The sequence below is a fragment of the Typopeltis vanoorti genome, chromosome 5 (assembly GCF_054136105.1).
Source record: "Typopeltis vanoorti isolate ZY-2024b chromosome 5, IOZ_Tvanoo_1.0, whole genome shotgun sequence".
NCBI classification, from domain to species: domain Eukaryota; kingdom Metazoa; phylum Arthropoda; class Arachnida; order Uropygi; family Thelyphonidae; genus Typopeltis; species Typopeltis vanoorti.
The window spans coordinates 35,323,279-35,342,500 of NC_143553.1; the positions used below are offsets into that span (position 1 = coordinate 35,323,279).

Sequence of the window (19,222 nt, forward strand, 5' to 3'; positions counted from 1 at the left end):
AGTCTCTTCCTCAAAACTTTCCCCTCAGCAAGGTGGGGGAACGCCAAGGTCTCGACCGCGACCAACATGATCCTTCTAACACACGCCTTTGCGATTCTATCACACTGCATTCATAAACTTGGTGTACCATCTTATAATTGAGTCAATTTTAGGTGTTCCGTCCCATACATGTTCTTCTGAAGATCCCTAGACTATTATCGTCACCTTCATTTTATCGAATTACAAGCAACATAGCATAAGTTTCCCCGTAGCGCAATTGGAAGAACGACAGTTGCGCCCTTCGATTGGAAAGGCCTAAGTTCGATTCTCGTCGTTACGAAAGAGAAATCTTTAGATGGGCTTTCATATTTGAAGGTGAATTGGTCGATCTCATACGGAGGTAGCAGGTTTTTTCTTCCGGAAACTGGGGTTTTTCATTCCGGTACAGGCATATCGGAACGCACGTAATTTACAAAAAAAAAAAAAAAACTGTTGGTGGTAGATGCCATTGATGGTCGTTGTGTGTCGTAGAAGAATTGATCAGTAGGGGCCCCAGTTAGATTTTTTTCAGTTGCTATTATTGTATTATAATAATAATACAACTGTATTGTATTGTACAATTGTGTATTATGTAACTGTGTAATTTTGTATTGTGTACTGTGTAATTGTACAATTGTGTTATGCAAATATATTATACAATTGTATAATAATAATACTACAATAATGGTAACATTTGTGCTTTTTTCTCTTGAGATTAAATTATTTTGTTCAATTTAAAATTGCTACATAAAACTTAGTGAGTTTGTTTAGTTTACTTTTTAATATTTGAGTAAATTTTCATGTCACAGACATATGAAAATATTGACAACACGTAGCAGGTTAACAAACTTTGCACTAATGAAGTTGACAGGAAGCCGATTACCTGGTCTTGAAATCCATTCGAGATTCAGATGTTTAGAAAACATGAAGATATCTGTACTCACTATGAATTCGATTAATTCAATTAGGACGATTCTCAGACTGTGATGTCTCTACCTTCTTCAAGGTTAATAGTTGATGTGATATTTGTCTGGTCAAACTTTCAGTTTTTAAGCAATGGTTTACAGTTATAGTAAAATAAAGTTTAAACACTCAATAGTATCAAACTACTTTATTAAAAAGACATTCACAATACATACTAGGAAATGACAATTGTCTTTGTAGTGACAACTGGCAGATATTGTGTACAAGATCATTTTGCATAATTCCAAAAAGTGTTACCAGTCTATCGATCTCATTTTCTTTTTATTGCAGTTAAAAGAACCTGTCATGACTTTAAAGTCATGAGAAAAAAAGATAATGATGCTACCCGTCGTGGCTGGGGTGGACACGAAGAATAAATATTTCTTCATATTACAAGATATCTTGAAGAATACACGATCGCGACGAAAGCTTTTTCCCCCTCTGGGTTATGCGAAGGGTGTTTGCACTAATCACATTTGTTATTCAGTACGGAACAGAAAATTTTCTTTAATACAAGCAAATGAGATCTAAGATGTGAGTCACTGAATTTTAATCTGAAAACGTCTTTATACAGTTATTTACATTTTATTGAGATATTGAGCATAATTGTGATTTGAAGAGGCCAAAATGCAACGAATTATTATTCTTCCTCTTTAAACCGATACATATTCTCCAGATAACTATTCTTCCCAAAGCATTGCTGTTATGCCACAAAAAGTTTAATTGCTAGATGATTAGGTTTATCCTAAAGACAGTGGCAAAAACTAATAAGCTTTTTCATTACACATGACTGCAGCAGCAGAATATTTAGATATACTTGTAAGTGTCGACATTAAATTGCTAAGTTGGCAAAGGATGATGAAGACTCCACCTGAGTTTTATTTATTTTATTTTATTTTTTGAAACATTCGATCACAGTATAAAAATAACTCCTAAACACATTCGAAACACGTTATTATGAAAATATTTTCAGCATTGAAACCAAACTAACTTCGAAGAGACGACTGCTCGGCTGCCTTGCAAATGACTTCAATCCACAAATTGTAAAGCATCTGAACATCATGTGAACAAATCGGTTCAACACTTTCTGTGCTTCAGAATCTGCCCGATTCACTCGTACCAGGTTTTTCCGATTATTTCACCTTTAGCGTCCAATGAAAGTAAATGAACTCGAGTTTAAGTTATTAACTGTAATAGCTAGCGTTAACGATTACTATGGAATAAACTGTCTGAAACCTTTTTGTTGTTGTTGTTTATTTTAGATTCGGATTTCATGTTGATTTAGGTAGCAGCCATCAATAAAAAACAAAACAAAAACATAAATACTATAACTGGAAAAGATACGTTAGAGATGGGCGTGGGGAGAAAGGAACCGCTCATCTACTGACAGTCATTTTGCAATTTCATCATGGAGATCACATCTTGGGATTATATTTTTTAATATTATGAACTTATTCTAAATTACAAACCAGCAGTCGTAAATACTAACACATATTTCGATGTTAAAGACCTCGGCTAGGCGGACGGTTATGAAAATTATGTAGTGAAACAGGTACTGGCTAGCCTAATCTCAATGACTTCGAATATTAAACTTTACTCTGACTCTTGTCGTAACTAATTCATCACATCGTACTATTTTAATGAGCTAGAAGGACTTGAGAAGTCTCACTATTTATATTTTTCCATGAACTGTATCTGAAACTGTTTGATTCGATCCAAAATGATTTTCAGTCTGTCCATCTGGGGCAAGAATGTCAACCTGAAAATACAGCATTCAGGCATTAGGAACCTTGATTAAGAGAAAAAAAACATTAAATTTATATAAGCATGATCATTTTATCACACGATCACTTTCATAAATCCGAAAAAAAACCATGCTACCAAATTAACTTACAAAAAACATGCATTTCGATTAATTAAAGAAAGCACCGACTTCATAAAATTTTGATTTACAAAAAAGCGCCACCTGCGAGAAAGAAGTGGAAATTATGACCAGCAAGGTTTTATTGAGCTGTAAATCTCTGATACACAGATAGTGGCTAAGGATAATTCTTTAGTCTTCATTATTTTTTAAAATGTTTTTATTAAGACAGAAGCCTCTATTTCAATCAATTCCGAACCATAGCAATTTCCGAATCATATTTCAAAATCCCGAGACTTCATCTCCAATTTTATTTTTATCTCGTTCGATCTAATTCCAAACCAGCAACTAAATTTAATTTAATTTAGTTATTTAAATAATTTACATTTGTTATAAAGTCTTATAAATAGAATAAGATTAATTCCTATTTGGAGAAGCACGCACATTACCATACCTGAAGTGATAGGTCCCCGGTTTCTGCCCAAAGAGACATCCTGGAACAACACAAATACCAACAGACTCCAGAAGTTCCATAGCATAGAATTCATCTGGCTCTTCACCACGAGCCTAATTGAAAAAGAATATTTGACTGAGTTTGGGTTTTAAGGTTGCTTCTAGTTTATCTCAACTCAAGCTATAGATATTTTCTGCATTCTTTCCGGGTTTAGTTAAATGCTATGTGAACGATTTTTTCGTGTGAAACTGCTGATTAAGAAAATGTAGAAATGGTCAGTCTACAATATATTTATTAACAGGGCTATTTAATTCTCCAGCAGGGGCGAATGTTGGTCTTGAAATTCACGCTTGCTCTTGTTATCAATCAGGGAGTGAGAGGTGTGATTGAAGTCTTATTAGCGGAATAATGAATTACTGACCATTTAAAACTATATGTTTAGAAATTTATGTACATTTAATCATACAAACACAACATTTATTTTACAAATGATATTCTATCTTTTTCAATTTAGCTACTTGAATACAAATCCTACCATGCGATTCTTCTTTATTAACTGGTCAATAATATCTTCATAAAATGTTGGTTGTAACTTCATTTTCATAAGCAATGCGCACACTTGTAAAGGCTGACTGAAGCTCACTGGCTAGAGCTACCCTGACTGCGTATGGCCTGTGTTTAAGCAACAGAGTGAGATGACGTGAAATGGCTATGCGCGCATGAAATCACAGTGCTGCTGCGAGGACCTGTAAGCTCCTATAACCGAGCAAGCCAAGGTAGCTTTGACTAGACGAGCAAGCATCGACCTTCGATACACAACGCAAAGCTCAATTATTGCCGCGCAAGCTTCTGTCTACTGTCTACTCTTCTGTCTACAAAAATAGAAGCCTAAATGGAATGCTTATTACTGAATGCATTTATTAACAAATAAATATTACTTCTTTCTCAATTAATGAGCTTGCATAGCAAGCATGGAGAATTCGTCACTGTTCTCCAGGTACTTTTCGTGAGAATGCTGTCAATGTATGGATTAGCCTATGAATTAAAAAAAGTTAAGTAAATCTGTGGTCTGAAGCAAAGAATGCCTTAATCTCTCCAGCATTCCAAATTTGATTTTCTGATCTCACTGAAAAGAAAATCACTTCCTTTAAAAAGTATCAGTGCTGAGCAATTGACCGTTTTTGTGAATAAATACTCGACAACGTTAGTATGTAGAATTTGTAATATTCAGAACATCCCCACATACTTTGAATTTTTTCTATGAATATATTTTTAAGAAATAAAATCAATAATTCAGAAATGAAATGAGTTTCAAGCTAGTGAGGTGAATGAACCGAATCAGTGATCTTAAACCTAAACCCGAGATTACAAATAATGTCATCATTTCTCCAAAAACGAAAACGTTTAGCTTTATCTTTAGCCGTTATGTTGAAAGGGTTAACTAATGCTGAAACAAAACGTTACATATACGTTCTCTCGCGTCTAATATCCTCTGATAAAATTTTAATTGAATATATGGTATGAAAAATTTTAGTATATTAAAGTTCATATATGCTAAAATTTTCATTAGTTTTCTCTTTCATAAGATTTCTCTTTGAAGGCATATTTTATGTTCATATTTAACAATTACATTTTTAGTGCCTCATCTTTTTCAATTTAATGTAAAAGTTTTAAAAGTGGGCTAAAATGGTGTATTTTTATATAATTGTTTTTCTATTACATTTGGAGAGGGAAACCTGTTCTTTTCACTTGCAATAGGTGTGACCATTGCGATGGCAGTTGGAAACTTGAGGTTTTTCGGAGAAAAACATCCAAACTGCAATATGCTACTTTAATGTAATATGCATTATAGGTGTAAAAATCGAGATCTGAACCTCGTTTATTATAAAATAAGTACAGTAAGTGAAGTAAGGGAGTCAGTGATGTCCTTGATTTGTATATCACACTGAGGATCGCGATCACGGTTTTTGTAAAACACTTACTGTCACGTTTCGTTAATTAAACTTGATTCGTTTTTGCTTGCGCAAAATCCCGTTCATTCACTTGTATTTTGTCATTTTACCTATCCAAAATTTCTAAGGATTTAAATACATGCTTCTATTTTACTAATCTATATTACATTATGATTACATCACACGTGACGTCATAGCAAGATTTGTCGTCATTGATTGTAGCGAAGATATATCACTACCGTTGAAAGAGAAATTAGTCCTAAAAGTTCACCTGCAATTGTAATCAAATAAAACTAAAACCTTACTGGGTTTTACGTTTTTTAGAAGTTTAGTTATAAGTGTGAAAGCAGTCGGATTACCGAACTAACATATTCTGTTGGTTAAAAGTTATCGATACTGCAAAATGTCCGTAGCTTAAAAAAAAAACAAAAATGAAAATGAAAATAGCTCCTAACATTTCGAAGAAGAATGTTCATGATTAGTATGACGTACACAAAATACTGAAAGTTAATTTTAAACATATTCTTTTGAATATACTGGCAGAAATATTTTTCTTTCTCATGCTATCAAAATAGGAAAAGAAATTTCTCAACGTGGCTATTTCCCTCCCAGAACCTTCCAAATATAGATCTTCCACCACTTGGAAGGTCTATATTTCAAAAGAAACAGAATGTAAAATGTGTATAGAACATGCAAGTGCTGGCCTGGGTGGCCGAGTGGTTGGCGCTCTCCAACCAAGAGGCTACGGGTTACAATCCCGCTAGGGGAATGGATGTTAGTGGTTGTCCTACTAACTCTTTGTGGAAAGGGCATCTGCTACCCTACCACTTCTTCTAGCATAAGGTTTCACTCCCAAAACCCAATGAGGTAAGAGAGTGACCATACGGCGTTAAAAATGACGTCACATGCGAATAACTAACTAACATGCACGTGCTTACCTTAGCTGCTTCGATAGCTTTCGGCGGAAGGAGAATCTCCGGATAAACGTACATTGCACCGACCACTCTGTTACATCTTAAACCTTCCACACTGTTTAGGATTTCATAGCATACGTCTGCTCTTTCCTTGAGAGACTGGAGAATGGCTGTCTTCTCCTTTAAATACAAAAGAATCATTCAAAACATTACTATACTGAAATTGCTATGTTTAGTATGTGGTCCATCACAATAATCGCTAAATAAAATGGAATCATTGCAGATCAGATCTTGCTTTTCCCTCTCATAAAGGGAGGAGAAGAGTACTGATGCTCATTGAGGAACTAATCACATAACGTGGTCTTAGAAAGACCTATAAAGTTTCCCCTACGTGACAGGATTAGAATGCTAAGACTGCAGGAGACGTGTCTCCAACATGGAAAGTTGTGATATTCACGCAATGCACGTCCCATTTCTGTAACTTCAAAGGAGGGAGGTGTTTGTAGAGGAGAGGTAGCGGTTAATAATAATTATTACATTTAGCAATAACTATATTTTATTGTGTCCCTCGTCCCCCATCCGAAGATATCCTGCATAAGGTCTAACAAGGGAATTTCTAAGATCTGGAACACTAGTTCTTGTGTTTCATAAAGATGAGAGACGTCCTAGATAGATTTTTTTTCCGCTCCGGCAAATTTTCCAAGAGGAAAAAAAAATTCGCTCTCAGAAAATAATGCTCCATCTAAAACATAAATAATATTTATTTATTTATTCATTCATTCACTCATTTATTTTTTTAAAAAATCCATGACAACACACACACACACACACACACGCACACACACCATCTTTATAAATGAAAATTTTTTATTTCTATTTTATATTTCAATAATGAGCCTGTGTAGCTCAGTGGATGTGGCGTTTGCATACCACTGCGCTTGACCGCACGAAGGAAGACTTGGTTTCAAGGCTAGTCGGCGACTAGAGAAAATTTTTCTAAGCCTGTTTTCGACGAGTTCCCGAGTTAATCGATCTCTGGCACGGGCAAGCAGGTTTTTTCTCCCGGAAACTCGGGTTTTTCATCCAGTAAACTCAAGAAAATCGACCGTAGAACCCACATTATTTCAGATATTAAATATATTGTGTTAGGGTTAGGGACCACGAGATGGCGACACTTGTTGAGCCATTCTCTTCACTGCATGATGCTTAATTAGTGATAGCCTTGGGCCAGCTATCTCTGATTAAGTACCAGTGGAGATTGAACTGCCCACTCAGTCTCCAAAAGTTAGATAGGGCTAATACGGCCTCGCCTACTCCCTATATGGAAATAAAAAGGTGTTAGCTGATTTTTGTTTTTTAATTTAAAATATCATTATTCTTTTTTCTTGTTAACAGTAACAATAAATAAAAATATTATTTTTGCATTATTTTTTCACTATCATAATCATAATTCATCATAGTCAATATATATATATATATATATATATATATATTTTTTTTTTTTTCTCAGATGGAGCATTATTTCTAGGGAATGAAGTTTTTTGCTACATCCAGGAAATACATGGTGGTTCAAAATCCATGTACAAACTTTGAGGGGAGGGAGAGAACATCAAAATCAACCATATTCACATAGGAAAGCGTGACCAGAAACGCCACCGGAAGGTACTAACAGGGACACAAAGATACATAAATGACACAAGGCAGTAAGCAGTGTAAAAAATTTATTAGGCGTAACTAAACAGTTCAATAGTAGTTGTATACATAATATGGTTCCACATCAGGTGCTCAAAGTTACGACCATTAGCAGTGATGCATGCCAGACACCGACGACGCATTGATTGCCGTATATTTTCGAAAATACCTGAAGTTTCCTGGATATTAACAGCGGCGATGGCGATTCTTGCCACCAGGTCCATGTGAGAGGCAACAAGCATTTCGTGCACTGTGGTTTTAAGTATTCCCCACAGAAAGAAATCAATGCTCGATAAATCAGATGAGCGTGGGGTCCACACTCACCTGATCCATTGAGCCCCAAAGGACATGTCCAAATACTGATGCACAGAAATGCTAAAATAGGTTGGAGCCCCGTCGTGTTGGAACCACATCTGCCGATGCACAGTCATTGGAACATTGTTCAGTGAATCCGGCAAAAATTCTTCCAGAAAGGTCCGATACTTCTGGGAGTCCAGTCGGGGTGGTAACAGGTATGGGCTGACTAAACAGTCAGCGACGATACCTTCCCATACATTAATGGCGAAGCGTTGTTATGCAGCATGTGATCGCACAGCATGTGGATTCTCATGGGCCCACACATGATCACTGTGGTGATTGAAGACCCCTTCGCGAGTAAATGAAGCTTCATCCGTGAACAAAACACAAGTGGAAAATCCGGCTCTACAGCACTTTTCTGCAGAAACCACTGCGCGAATTCCACACGTCCAAGATAATCTTCGACCATCAGTAACTGGACCCGTTGCAGATGAAATGGATGTAAGGACTCAGAGTGCAAAACGTGCAGTACACTGGATCGAGATACTCCTATAGCAGAGACGACGGCACGTGTGCTTGTCTCTGGATTATTGTCCATCGCATGCAACACCTCCTCTTTCATGGCGGGATTTCGCGTCGATCGTAGCCGCCCACTATCATACCTACGATCCCTGAATGATCCATAGTCACACAAATTCTGATGCAAATGCGCAAACATTTGGTGATGCGGTATACGTCTGTTTGGGTACCTTTCGCGATACATTCGTACAACGGCTCGTCCATTACCGTCAGCTAACCCGTAAACGAGATGCATGTCTGCTATTTCAGCGTTCATAAAACGACGCAATTTCTCTGTAGGACGTCGAAAGATTGAATAAGGAATCACCAATTGCTCACCTGAAGCGCTGTCGAACAGCGTCACCTATCACTTTGTGATAGGTGGTGCTGTTCGACAGCGCTCTGTCTTGCTTTTTTCCCGGTCATGCTTTCCTATGTGAATATAGTTGATTTTGATGTTCTCTACCTCCCCTCAAAGTTTGTACGTGGAATTTTGAATCACCCTGTATATCTTCAGAAGAACAAGTAAATTGTTCCAATCCCGCTATATAAAAGAATTCATGATAACAAAAGCGCTCTTTCCGGAATTATCAGTTCGTGCGATAAGACACACACACACACACACAAAAAAAAAACTCCATGTCGACCTCTACTTCTGAAAGAGTCACCCAAGGTTTCTGGCAATTGTAAACATCGTTATGCAGTATTTGTATCTAAGTTCCTTACAACTGTATACTTTGCTGCATTTTTCTAAACATCACGCATGATTGGTCAAATTTATTTCATTGTTAGTTGTTTTTTTTTTCCTACTGAAAAACTGCAAGATCTGTGTGGTAAACCCACACATTACCATCATATGAAATTTTGTATAAACAAATGCCAGCAACTGTTTAAACTTTAATGTTTAGAATGTCTAATGATGCTCTATGCGTTCGCACTTTTCAACATTTTCCTTGCAAAGGGATGTTGCCAGGTGATCAAATCGCTTCTGATGGTAAACATCTTAAAGAAATTCGCCCATTCAGAAGGCTAAAAGTACAACGTTTGGAAATGGCGTCGTCATCATGGTTCCATGATTTGTAATTTCGGCTTTCTCACTACCTTAATTACTAAATAGTTGATATATTTTGTGTGGAATATGCATATATTTGTATGCGTCGAATATTATTTCAATAAAAGCAACGCCATTCCTAGTACACTGACATAATCACTTGACTAGTGAACAGAATGCAAGTATGAAGAAACATATTCCAATCGTCAACATTGATAGCCACATATTCCCTAATAAAATCCGTTGAAGTGTTCTTAAATTATAGCCTCTTATACTGCTATCAAATATTATAATCAAAAGAACTTTTTTTTTGTTTAATACCATAATTAACATTGTTCAGTTTTGAATCATCAATCATTTAACTATTAAACTAATTTTTATTTTATTTTTATTACCGAATAAAAAGTAAAAATTAGTTTCGTAGTTAAACTGATAAAAAGTGATAGATGTTAATTACATAAACAAATAAAAAAAAATGAAGCTAGTTTGGTTACGTAATATCTGAAAGCATACTTAATATACTATCACAGTTAAAGTCAGTAATGCACGCATATATATGTACGTGTGTTGTTAAAAATGTTAGAATAAACCAAACGTGAACAGTAAGTAAATAATTTATAGTTTTTATTCTGTTAAAAGTGTTACTAATGTATTAAAGTTTTAAAAAATTGTATAATCTTTAAGTTAAATAAACGACGTCTTATTTAACGATGTTACATTAGGAAAATGCAACATGTGCGCGTTCATTCTCGAAAATTTAAGTTCGTCACTGGCGTGGTTTTGACGCAGAGGACGTTTGTATACATGCGAGAAGATAAAAGAATACTGCTGGTTATTTAAAAGCATGTATTTTGTTCCCTACTGAATGATGCTTTCGTACATAAGGTTCGCGCGATAGCCATAATTGCACGAGCTTAGGCTGAAGTGTATATGCAATAAAAACTGAATTAATAATCGTTAACTAGAATGTATATGTGGTAGAAAAGCAGACGAAAAAGCTTGAAAGCTAAAGAGTGAAGTCTTCACTTTTTCAGGATTTGTATATGGCGTTTTGTATACAAAGTTTCTGTCTCGGAATATATTGGAAGTCGGAAAAGACGTGACAAGTAAAAGTCCGATAACGAATATTATACATTGTTATTGTACAGTATTAAAGACCATTGATGCGACAGCCAGAGTGAGGGATTCCTGCGTCTCGTTCAGACGTATAATATGTTTAGTGTAAGTTAACTGTCTTTCAGTGTTAAGTTCAAGAAACTGTAAAACCAGTGTTGAGTGATATAATGTTAGTTAACGACCAAATCGTTTTTGTTTTTTGTTTTTTTGAAAACAAAAAAAGTGTACCGCTCGCGTTGATGATTGCGAATTGTTTTGGCTTCAACGTACATGGCATATGTGAAGAAGCATGCTGTCTGAAGAAGATATGTGCAGTGCCCTGGCAGTATAGGATTTTAACGGTAAGAATATTTTTGAATTGTACATCGGCAAATTAATACTTAGTTCTCTGAACCTGAATTCACTTAATCTCTGATCTAACAAGATCAGAGATTAACGTGTACAGACTCAAATGGATATACTAAGTAGACCAATTTTTTTCAAACACTTTTAATAAAAAATAAAAACATTACCATGCACGAGAAAAACGTGTCGATAGATAGGCAGACTCGTGAACTTTTTTTTTTTTACCATGCACTTAATACGATGCAATGCGAGGAAGGTTTGTCACACAGATCGCATTCAATCGAAATCTCATTTTTTACAGTGGGCAAACCAGCATACCTTTATCAATGTTTCGGATAGCATCACTGATTGATAAAGTAACAATCCTTGGTGATCTCTCAATTTAGTCCAGATTAACAACCACATGTGATCTTTTCCTACTGTGGGGGCATATGCCATCATATTACAAATCACTCTGTCTTTAACCTCTTCCACTTGAGAGACCGCGAACAACTTATTAGTGTTCGGACGCGTTTCTTCGTTATTACTAATTCAACAAAGACCATAAATGCGATTAATCATTAATTCATACCACACATTATTCACTCTGGGCTACTGGAGACATTTTAAATAACCTGATGTGGTCAACGCACGCCATATTCACTTTTCAAAAGATGCGAAATGTCGTATCGAGTCTATTATCATTGCCCAGTCGCATAAACATTTCTTTCTCATCCACTTCCAAAGCATGTCGAATCTGTAAGTTGTAGGGGAACAATCCCTTTTTTAGAGAATTCGATGCAAACTTGTGAGGAACTTGTGGTTCCCAACAGTGTGTTGAACCGAAGATGCCAAAATGAGCAGCGGTCTCTTGTTCGATCAAGAATATTTCCAGTTTCTAAAAAACCTCTTTTACCATGACTAGATGTTTTCTTGGATTGTCAAGAATTTTTAAAATGCATTCGAAAATATCGTCGCAGTTGGATGAGTGAATTTTTATTTCGAACAGCTAACCAACACACGTACTTTTCCCTTGTGGCGTAGGAACATGTAACTTCTCGTCAGGTACTATCTAGATTCATGCGCGCTGTAGCCATCTAGACTGTATAAACATGAGATATAAACAAACAAAGTATGACATATAAACATACGTCATACTTTGTCCCTCCAAGCATAATAACTCTTTATTTGATATTAAAGGTGTTCAAGAACTTTGAACATCTTTAATGATAATGATTGATGATCATCATCATCATTATAGTTTATTCACAATGTGATACAACGTGAAAAGGGAAAAGAGATTTATATTAAAAATTAAATATTGCAAATTATGGTCTTCCAAGTCTCTCTATCTTGAGCTAACTGGTAGATGTCAGATGGAGTTTTACAATTCAGCCTGCTGATGGTTTCCCATATATTGCCAAAACTGTTTGCATGGTCTTCCTCTACTGCGATTGCCATCTTCTGGTTTGTACAGGATGAGGGATTCCAAAAAGGGTGAGACTTCAGGATGTCTGAGTTGATGCCCAAGCCATCTGAGTTGTAGTTTTTTGATTATATTGACAAGTGGTTCTTGCTTAGCCAGATTTAGCACAGCAGAGTTAGTGACGCGGTCCATCCAGGTGTATCCAAGGATCAGTCTGAGACATGTAGTTCCAAAGGAGTTAATTAGATCTGTAGTTTTTTTTTGGTACTTATTGTTCCAGGTTTGAGAACCATACAAGAAAACGGATCTACTGGTTGCATGGCATAGTCTTAATTTTGTCTTTAATGATGATTTCCAGATGGGGCGGAGTTTGTTATGGAAGACTAGAGCCAGTTGTTTACGTTTTCTAATATAATTTTCTGCATTGCTGAGGTACAATCCAAGGTATTGAAAGTCCTTTACTCTTTCTAAGGGTTTATTGTTGATATGAAGAATAAAGTTTTCACAACCTATTGAGAATACTTTGGACTTTTGGATGTTGATCTGCAGACCAATAAGTTTAGCCTGTGCCTCTAGTAGATTGAGATGTTTTTGAGAATTTGTTGGTTCTGTATCAATAAGTACAACATCGTCAGCAAAGCTAAGATCAGTTATTTGCATGGCGTGGGTGGATGTTCTGATGTTAAAACCAAGATCTTCTGTGTTGATGGTCCGGAAGATATAGTCCAAGCATACTAAACACAAATAAGGTGCTAGTACATCACCTTGCAGGACTCCTGTTGTCACCGGAAAGGATTCAGATGTTTCTGTTTTAAAGATTACTGTAGATTGTAATCTTTATAAGGCGCTGAGCTTGCTTGTATGAGTTTTGAGGGTAGACCATAGAAGCTGAGTATTTTGAACATTGCTTCTCTATTAATGGAGTTAAAGGTTTTTTTGAAGTCTATAAAGGTTAAAATGAGTGGTAATTTTTTATCACGTGAACCTTCTATGATTCTTCTGATGCAATGTATCTGTTCTACTGTACATCGTTTTTTTTTATAAATCCAGCTTGGTTTTTTCTTAAAAGTGGTATTAAGTAAGGTTCTATTCTATTGAGTATCATCCTATTGTAGATTTTAACTGTGGTTGATAGCAAAGTAATATCTCTGTAGTTATTCATTCTATTAAGACTGCCCTTTTGGGGTATAGGGACAATAAGGCCTTGTTTCCATTGTTGAGGTATTATTTCAGTGTTTAAAGCCTGATTCATTATGGCAAGGAGATTGGAATATGTACTATACCCAGCATTTTTGAAAGCTTCTGCTCTGATTCCATCAATCTCTGGGGACACTCCTGCTTTGGTTCATCTATTGCTATTTTTAGTTCTTTTTCAGTGAAGTCTTCACAATTTATTGGTAGAGCGGTGGTTAGATGCAGGTCCGCTAGCTGACTTGAATGTTGGGGATTATCAACATTGAGTAATTCTTGAAAGTAGTTTCTCCATTCTTTCATCGAATTCGAATTTACTGCTAGCTGTCTACCGTTTTTTTTTTTTTTTTTTGGTCAAGTGTGACAATATTTCCACTTCTTTTTGTTTTATGGTGACAGATATAATTTATCATTTGAAAAGTGTTTCTAGTATCCCCAGTTTTATTATAATTTTCAAGTTCCTCGCAGTATTTATTTATTTAATTTTCTTTGTCTCTGATTATTAGTTCATTGACCTTGTTATTTAAAATGCCTAGTTTATCTTTATTTATTTCATTCCTGTTTAAGCGGTAGAGTTTCCTTGCTTTATTTCTTTCATTATATATTTTTCAGTTTCAGGGGTAATCCATTTTTCAGAGTGTTTTTTTTTTGTTGTTGTTTCCAAGAATTTTGTTGGATGTTGTGTTTATTGCTTCAATGATGCCGTTATACATTTCATTAACTGGATCTTTAAGAATGTTTTTCATATTGTCTTCAAATGTGCTGTGGAAAGATGCTGCAATTTGTGCGTTATTTAGTTTGTCCCAGTTGTATGGTTTCTTTTTAGGCCTGTTATTTTTAGAGGCTTTTAGTGAAAGTTTAATGTGGGCGCTGATTATTCTGTGGTCAGAGTTTAGTTTAACCGTATTATATGCTCCACAGTCTTGATCGATCTGACCACTTTCCATTGATTACGATGTGGTCTATTTGGGAATGAGAACCATTTGGATGTTCCCAGGTCCATAGTCTCCCTTTTGGATGTGGAAATTTGGTTTGGATGATTACCATGTTATCGTTATTGCAGAAGTTCATAAGAGAATGTCCATTGTTATTTGTAGTTTCATGATAAGTATATTTATCTGCATTTTTAGTAGTACTAACAATATCTTTACCAATTTGGGCATTAAAATCGCCACCAATGAGTGTGACGTTGTGAACTGGGATGTTCATGACATTTTCAGAAAGATCTTTATAATAGATGTCTATATAATATTTATCGATTTATTTATTTATTCTATTTATCGATTGATTATGATAAAATAAAATATTGTATTTAAACCGGTAACTACAAGTTTATCTCGTGAGTTTTATATGCAGTTGGCATACATTCAATCTGTAATCTGTAGCTCTTGCCGCGCGCGCGCCTATGTGTGTGTGTGCGTGCGCTCCATTTGCTCTGCAACTGTATCTTTAAGTTTGTGTTTTAGGTCTTCTGGTGAACCAATTTTTAATGATTTACTTTATCTTTTAACCTCATGGGAGGAAACAAAGAAAAAAAAATCTAAGGGCTTAAGTAGATTATTATCCACCATATAATCAGGTGGATTAACCTGATAGAATGTTTGCTTCGTACATCAATCATTGACTCAAACTTTACGAAACATAAAATACACTGACTTTTTTTTGTTAACGAGTTACAATCTTGACGTACTAATTAACTGAAATGAGTGCGCATGCGCACAAAAATCTTGGAACAAGTGAACATAATTCGTCGTAATTTAGATAAAACAGAAGCAGAAAATCATTTGGCTTCTTTTTGAAATTATTATTTGAAACAATATGAATTTAAAATGCTGGCATTATTTTGTAAACATATGTTTGAGCGTGCTTTGAGAATAATATCTTAAGGGTTTCTAAAAGGGTTTCTACATTTATTGCTGATATGCATTTTTATGGCTGCATAATTACGCAGTGCTTTAAAAGTACATACAATTAATGCGAATGTATGTAAGAAAAAATGGCTGCGCAATCTCATTATTTTATTAACGAAATTCGAAAATAAAAATTTTTTTTTCAAATTTTTGGACATAAATAATGAAGGACATTAAAATACAAAATAGATAATTTTTCATCTGAAAACTGAAAATGGAAATAATAGCAGAAGAATAAAAAGTATTGCTTACTTTTACAAAGAGCTCGTAAGATGGTTCAGACGGCTTGGGAGAATTTGTAATGCAGTACATAACTACCTGAAAAGGAAGGTAAGAGAGAAATATACGATTCAGATTAAGTTTTTATTTTAAATGTTGATATGCTGTTGCCAGACGCTGTTCTACCACCAGAAGAAGAAATAAATTGCTACTATTGAAATTATTATAATTATAGTTCTAATAATTATTATCATTTTAAGAACATCTGCATCTCAGTCAGTATCGACGATGCCCTTTGGGTGGACATATCTGGGCTCGAATCCTGTCTAGAACATAAAGAACTTTTAAAGCTTTTCAACAGAAAGTGAGTTCAGTGGAAAGCGGGTCTCATACGGAAGTCGAGGGTTTTTGTCCGACAAACCAGTCTGAGAATACTGTATACGCAATTGACAGACATAGCAAACTATGCGAATACGAGTAACTGTTCTGTTCAGAGCATTAATTAGGTTTTTATGAAGCCAAGTTAGTTGAGCGTGACAGGTCAATGAGCTTAACGCGCAAGGAGAAGTTGAAGATTATTATTGACTGTTGAATTTACCTCCTTTAGTCAAATTTCCTATTTGTCAACCTAACTTGTTTAGCTTAGTTGGGTTCGAATGAACCGCTGCTACATCTAAGAGAGTCTATAGCTATTAGCAAAATGCAGATATGTGGTAACATTCCAGCTTAATACACTGTGACAAGCCAAGTGTTCATAAAATCACACCAAAACCTGTCGTGTGACGCCCTGTCCGACTGACATTTTTCTATTAGGTATTTCTGTGTTAATTTTGTTCGATAAAATAGATCAAAAAGGAAAATATCATGATTTACCAGTACCGCATTAGTTTCGGTGGCACGTTGTTAGCATTATCGTTCACGATGATGGTGTTGGATTCTAATTATGTAGATATTAGAGTAATTATTATTTGCTTCAGAATCCAACATGATCTTCCATCACAAAGGCTACATTTGTAAATATTATTTAATGTAAATAACTTAAATTATAATTTGATATCATGTAATTACCTTAATTATATCTAATATTTAATTGTTTAATCAAAGATGTGTTAATAGTAATAAGATTCTGTATTAAATATTATTAAGCTATTTTATTTATTGTTATGTCAATATTATAAGAACTTGTATTTGTAATTTAACTACGCATTCTTTGAAATGCAAATATTCCATTTATTCTTGTTTGTGAAAGTTTAACGTTATGTAATAACTGAATGTAGTGGTATAACCTTATGTAACGTTAGCGAAAATGTTTACGTTTATTTGTTGTCATGGAAACGCGTAAAATAAACGAGCGCGAGGGCTGGAAGAGAGAATAAAAAAAAAATATGTAAAAAGTAAAGAGTTGGGAGGAAAACTTGGAAGTGAAAGGAAGCAAGGGCATAAACTAGAGAAGTAGAAGTAAATGAAAGGTTCTTAAGGGCAGGAGTTAAGAGGATAATTTTTATAAGTGAGCAAGGACGAAGTGAATTTTATAGTTAGCTGAAAGTGAAGCCAGCAGTAATAATAAAAGGGAAATTGATGCTGTAATCGGATAATATAAAAAGCTGGACGTTCAAGGAAGAATTCTGAATAAACCCAGTTGGTCTAGAATTGCGGCTTATTTCCGATTTGCCCTAAGGAGAACCGCACAGCGTTTTAATTAGTTTATGAGTGGTAACAAGGATAGTTGAAGTACCCTGCAGTCGATGTCTGGATTTCTGAAGCGCGATTGATAGTGTTTTAATTATAACTGTGGATAAGTCTTGTAGATGTGTTCTTAAGTGAAATAAAAATAATTTAAAAGTTTGCTCACAACGTATTTGATGTACTAGGAACTATTTCCGGTAAGGACTATCTTAGTGTATTATTTCAACGCTTGAAGAATTGAGTGTTAATTACGCTACGCTTAACCTAACCTCAACTGTGGAAACTCTTCGTGATTGAGAGTTGAAGTTAAGAATTGTTAGAGAGATATTTTCAACTATTAGTGCCTGCGATATTTTGAACTTATAGCATGACTGAGAAGTGTGTGAAAACTGATTAGATAGGAAGTTCTATTATATTTATATATGTGTAGGAACTTTGTAACTCAGAAGCTGAGAAAGTGTATGTGAAGGCTTGGAAGGTTGAACTAATGTGATTGACTTGGCCTAATGTTTGACTTGTTTTTATTGTTTAAATTAGAAGTAGAATTTATGTATGTGTTATATAGCTTATATTAAATGTTTGTTTTTGTTAATCGGGAGTTGTATTTTGCCTGAATCTCTTTTACTGCACCATTCGTGAAATATTCGAGCCAGGGCGGGTAAATTAAGTAAGTCAAATATACTCGGCCAGTATATATATTAAGGAGAAATAGTTGAGGGTTGATTTTTCTTCAATTCTTGAACTAATTCAGATATAGAGTGGCGCAGTCTTTAAATATAAATTTTCTCTATATTTGTAGAAACCAACTAGCAACTATTTTTAGGTTAAGAACATCGTGGTAAATAACATGTCGGATCCAGGGTACATATTGAGACGAAGTAGGATCCAACAATGGATAATGTCCAAGTAAAAAATAAAAAATAAAAAGCGCTTGCTATATAAAAAAGGCATTTATTTAAAACACCTTATTTTGTCGACAGACAGACATTAATAAAGAGCATCAATGACGAGCCAGCTGCATTAAATTGCATAAAAAATCCTAATTAGTAGACTCAACCCGTCTCGGACGAGAATTGGTAGGAGAAATCAGTTATTTTTGGACGACCGAAATTTCTCTAAGTTTTAGAAAAGGGGGTTTACTAAAATTTATACTTCTATGGGATTTGAATGTACATTCAAATGTGCAACTTCTTGTGATTTTTACCGACTGTTCACAGAGGCTGGCGTGTGAATACAAAAACATACCAATTGGTTAATCGGTGATGTCATCCTCGGTTAACTTAATTTCCGTGATAAAAAAATAAAAATAAAAATAGATAGTGCAGATCGCTTCCTGTGAGTTTGCGCGCATTTTAACATCTTCCCTGTCGTGCACCCAAACTTCCTAAGTTCCGATCATCGGGAATATCAAGTAGGAGAAAATAACTGATCCCCAATATAATTATCAGTAATTGGTCTTGGTGGGTGTTACAAAACTGCATATAAAGGGAATAAATATCAAAAATAATAAACACAGACACTCCAGGCAAATAACTGCTATGCCCATGTTTAATCCCCCCCCCCAGATAAGACAGAATTAATTAGTCTTAA

The 19,222-nt window shown here is 35.1% G+C and overlaps 1 protein-coding gene across 2 annotated transcripts in view; it reads right to left on the reverse strand.

The window, feature by feature from the left end:
* Positions 1-1,114: 1,114 nt before the first annotated feature.
* Positions 1,115-19,222, reverse strand: part of LOC150106314 (alanine aminotransferase 2-like) — a 51,094-nt gene continuing 32,986 nt past the window's right edge. For both annotated transcript variants that reach the window (XM_090392352.1, XM_090392353.1), the window contains exons 10-13: positions 15,980-16,041; positions 6,187-6,342; positions 3,297-3,409; positions 1,115-2,740 (exon numbers count right to left, since the gene is read on the reverse strand). In XM_090392352.1, coding sequence (XP_090248478.1) covers positions 2,650-2,740; positions 3,297-3,409; positions 6,187-6,342; positions 15,980-16,041 — 422 coding nt within the window. In that variant the 3' untranslated portion in view covers positions 1,115-2,649. The remainder of the gene's footprint in view (positions 2,741-3,296; positions 3,410-6,186; positions 6,343-15,979; positions 16,042-19,222) is intronic.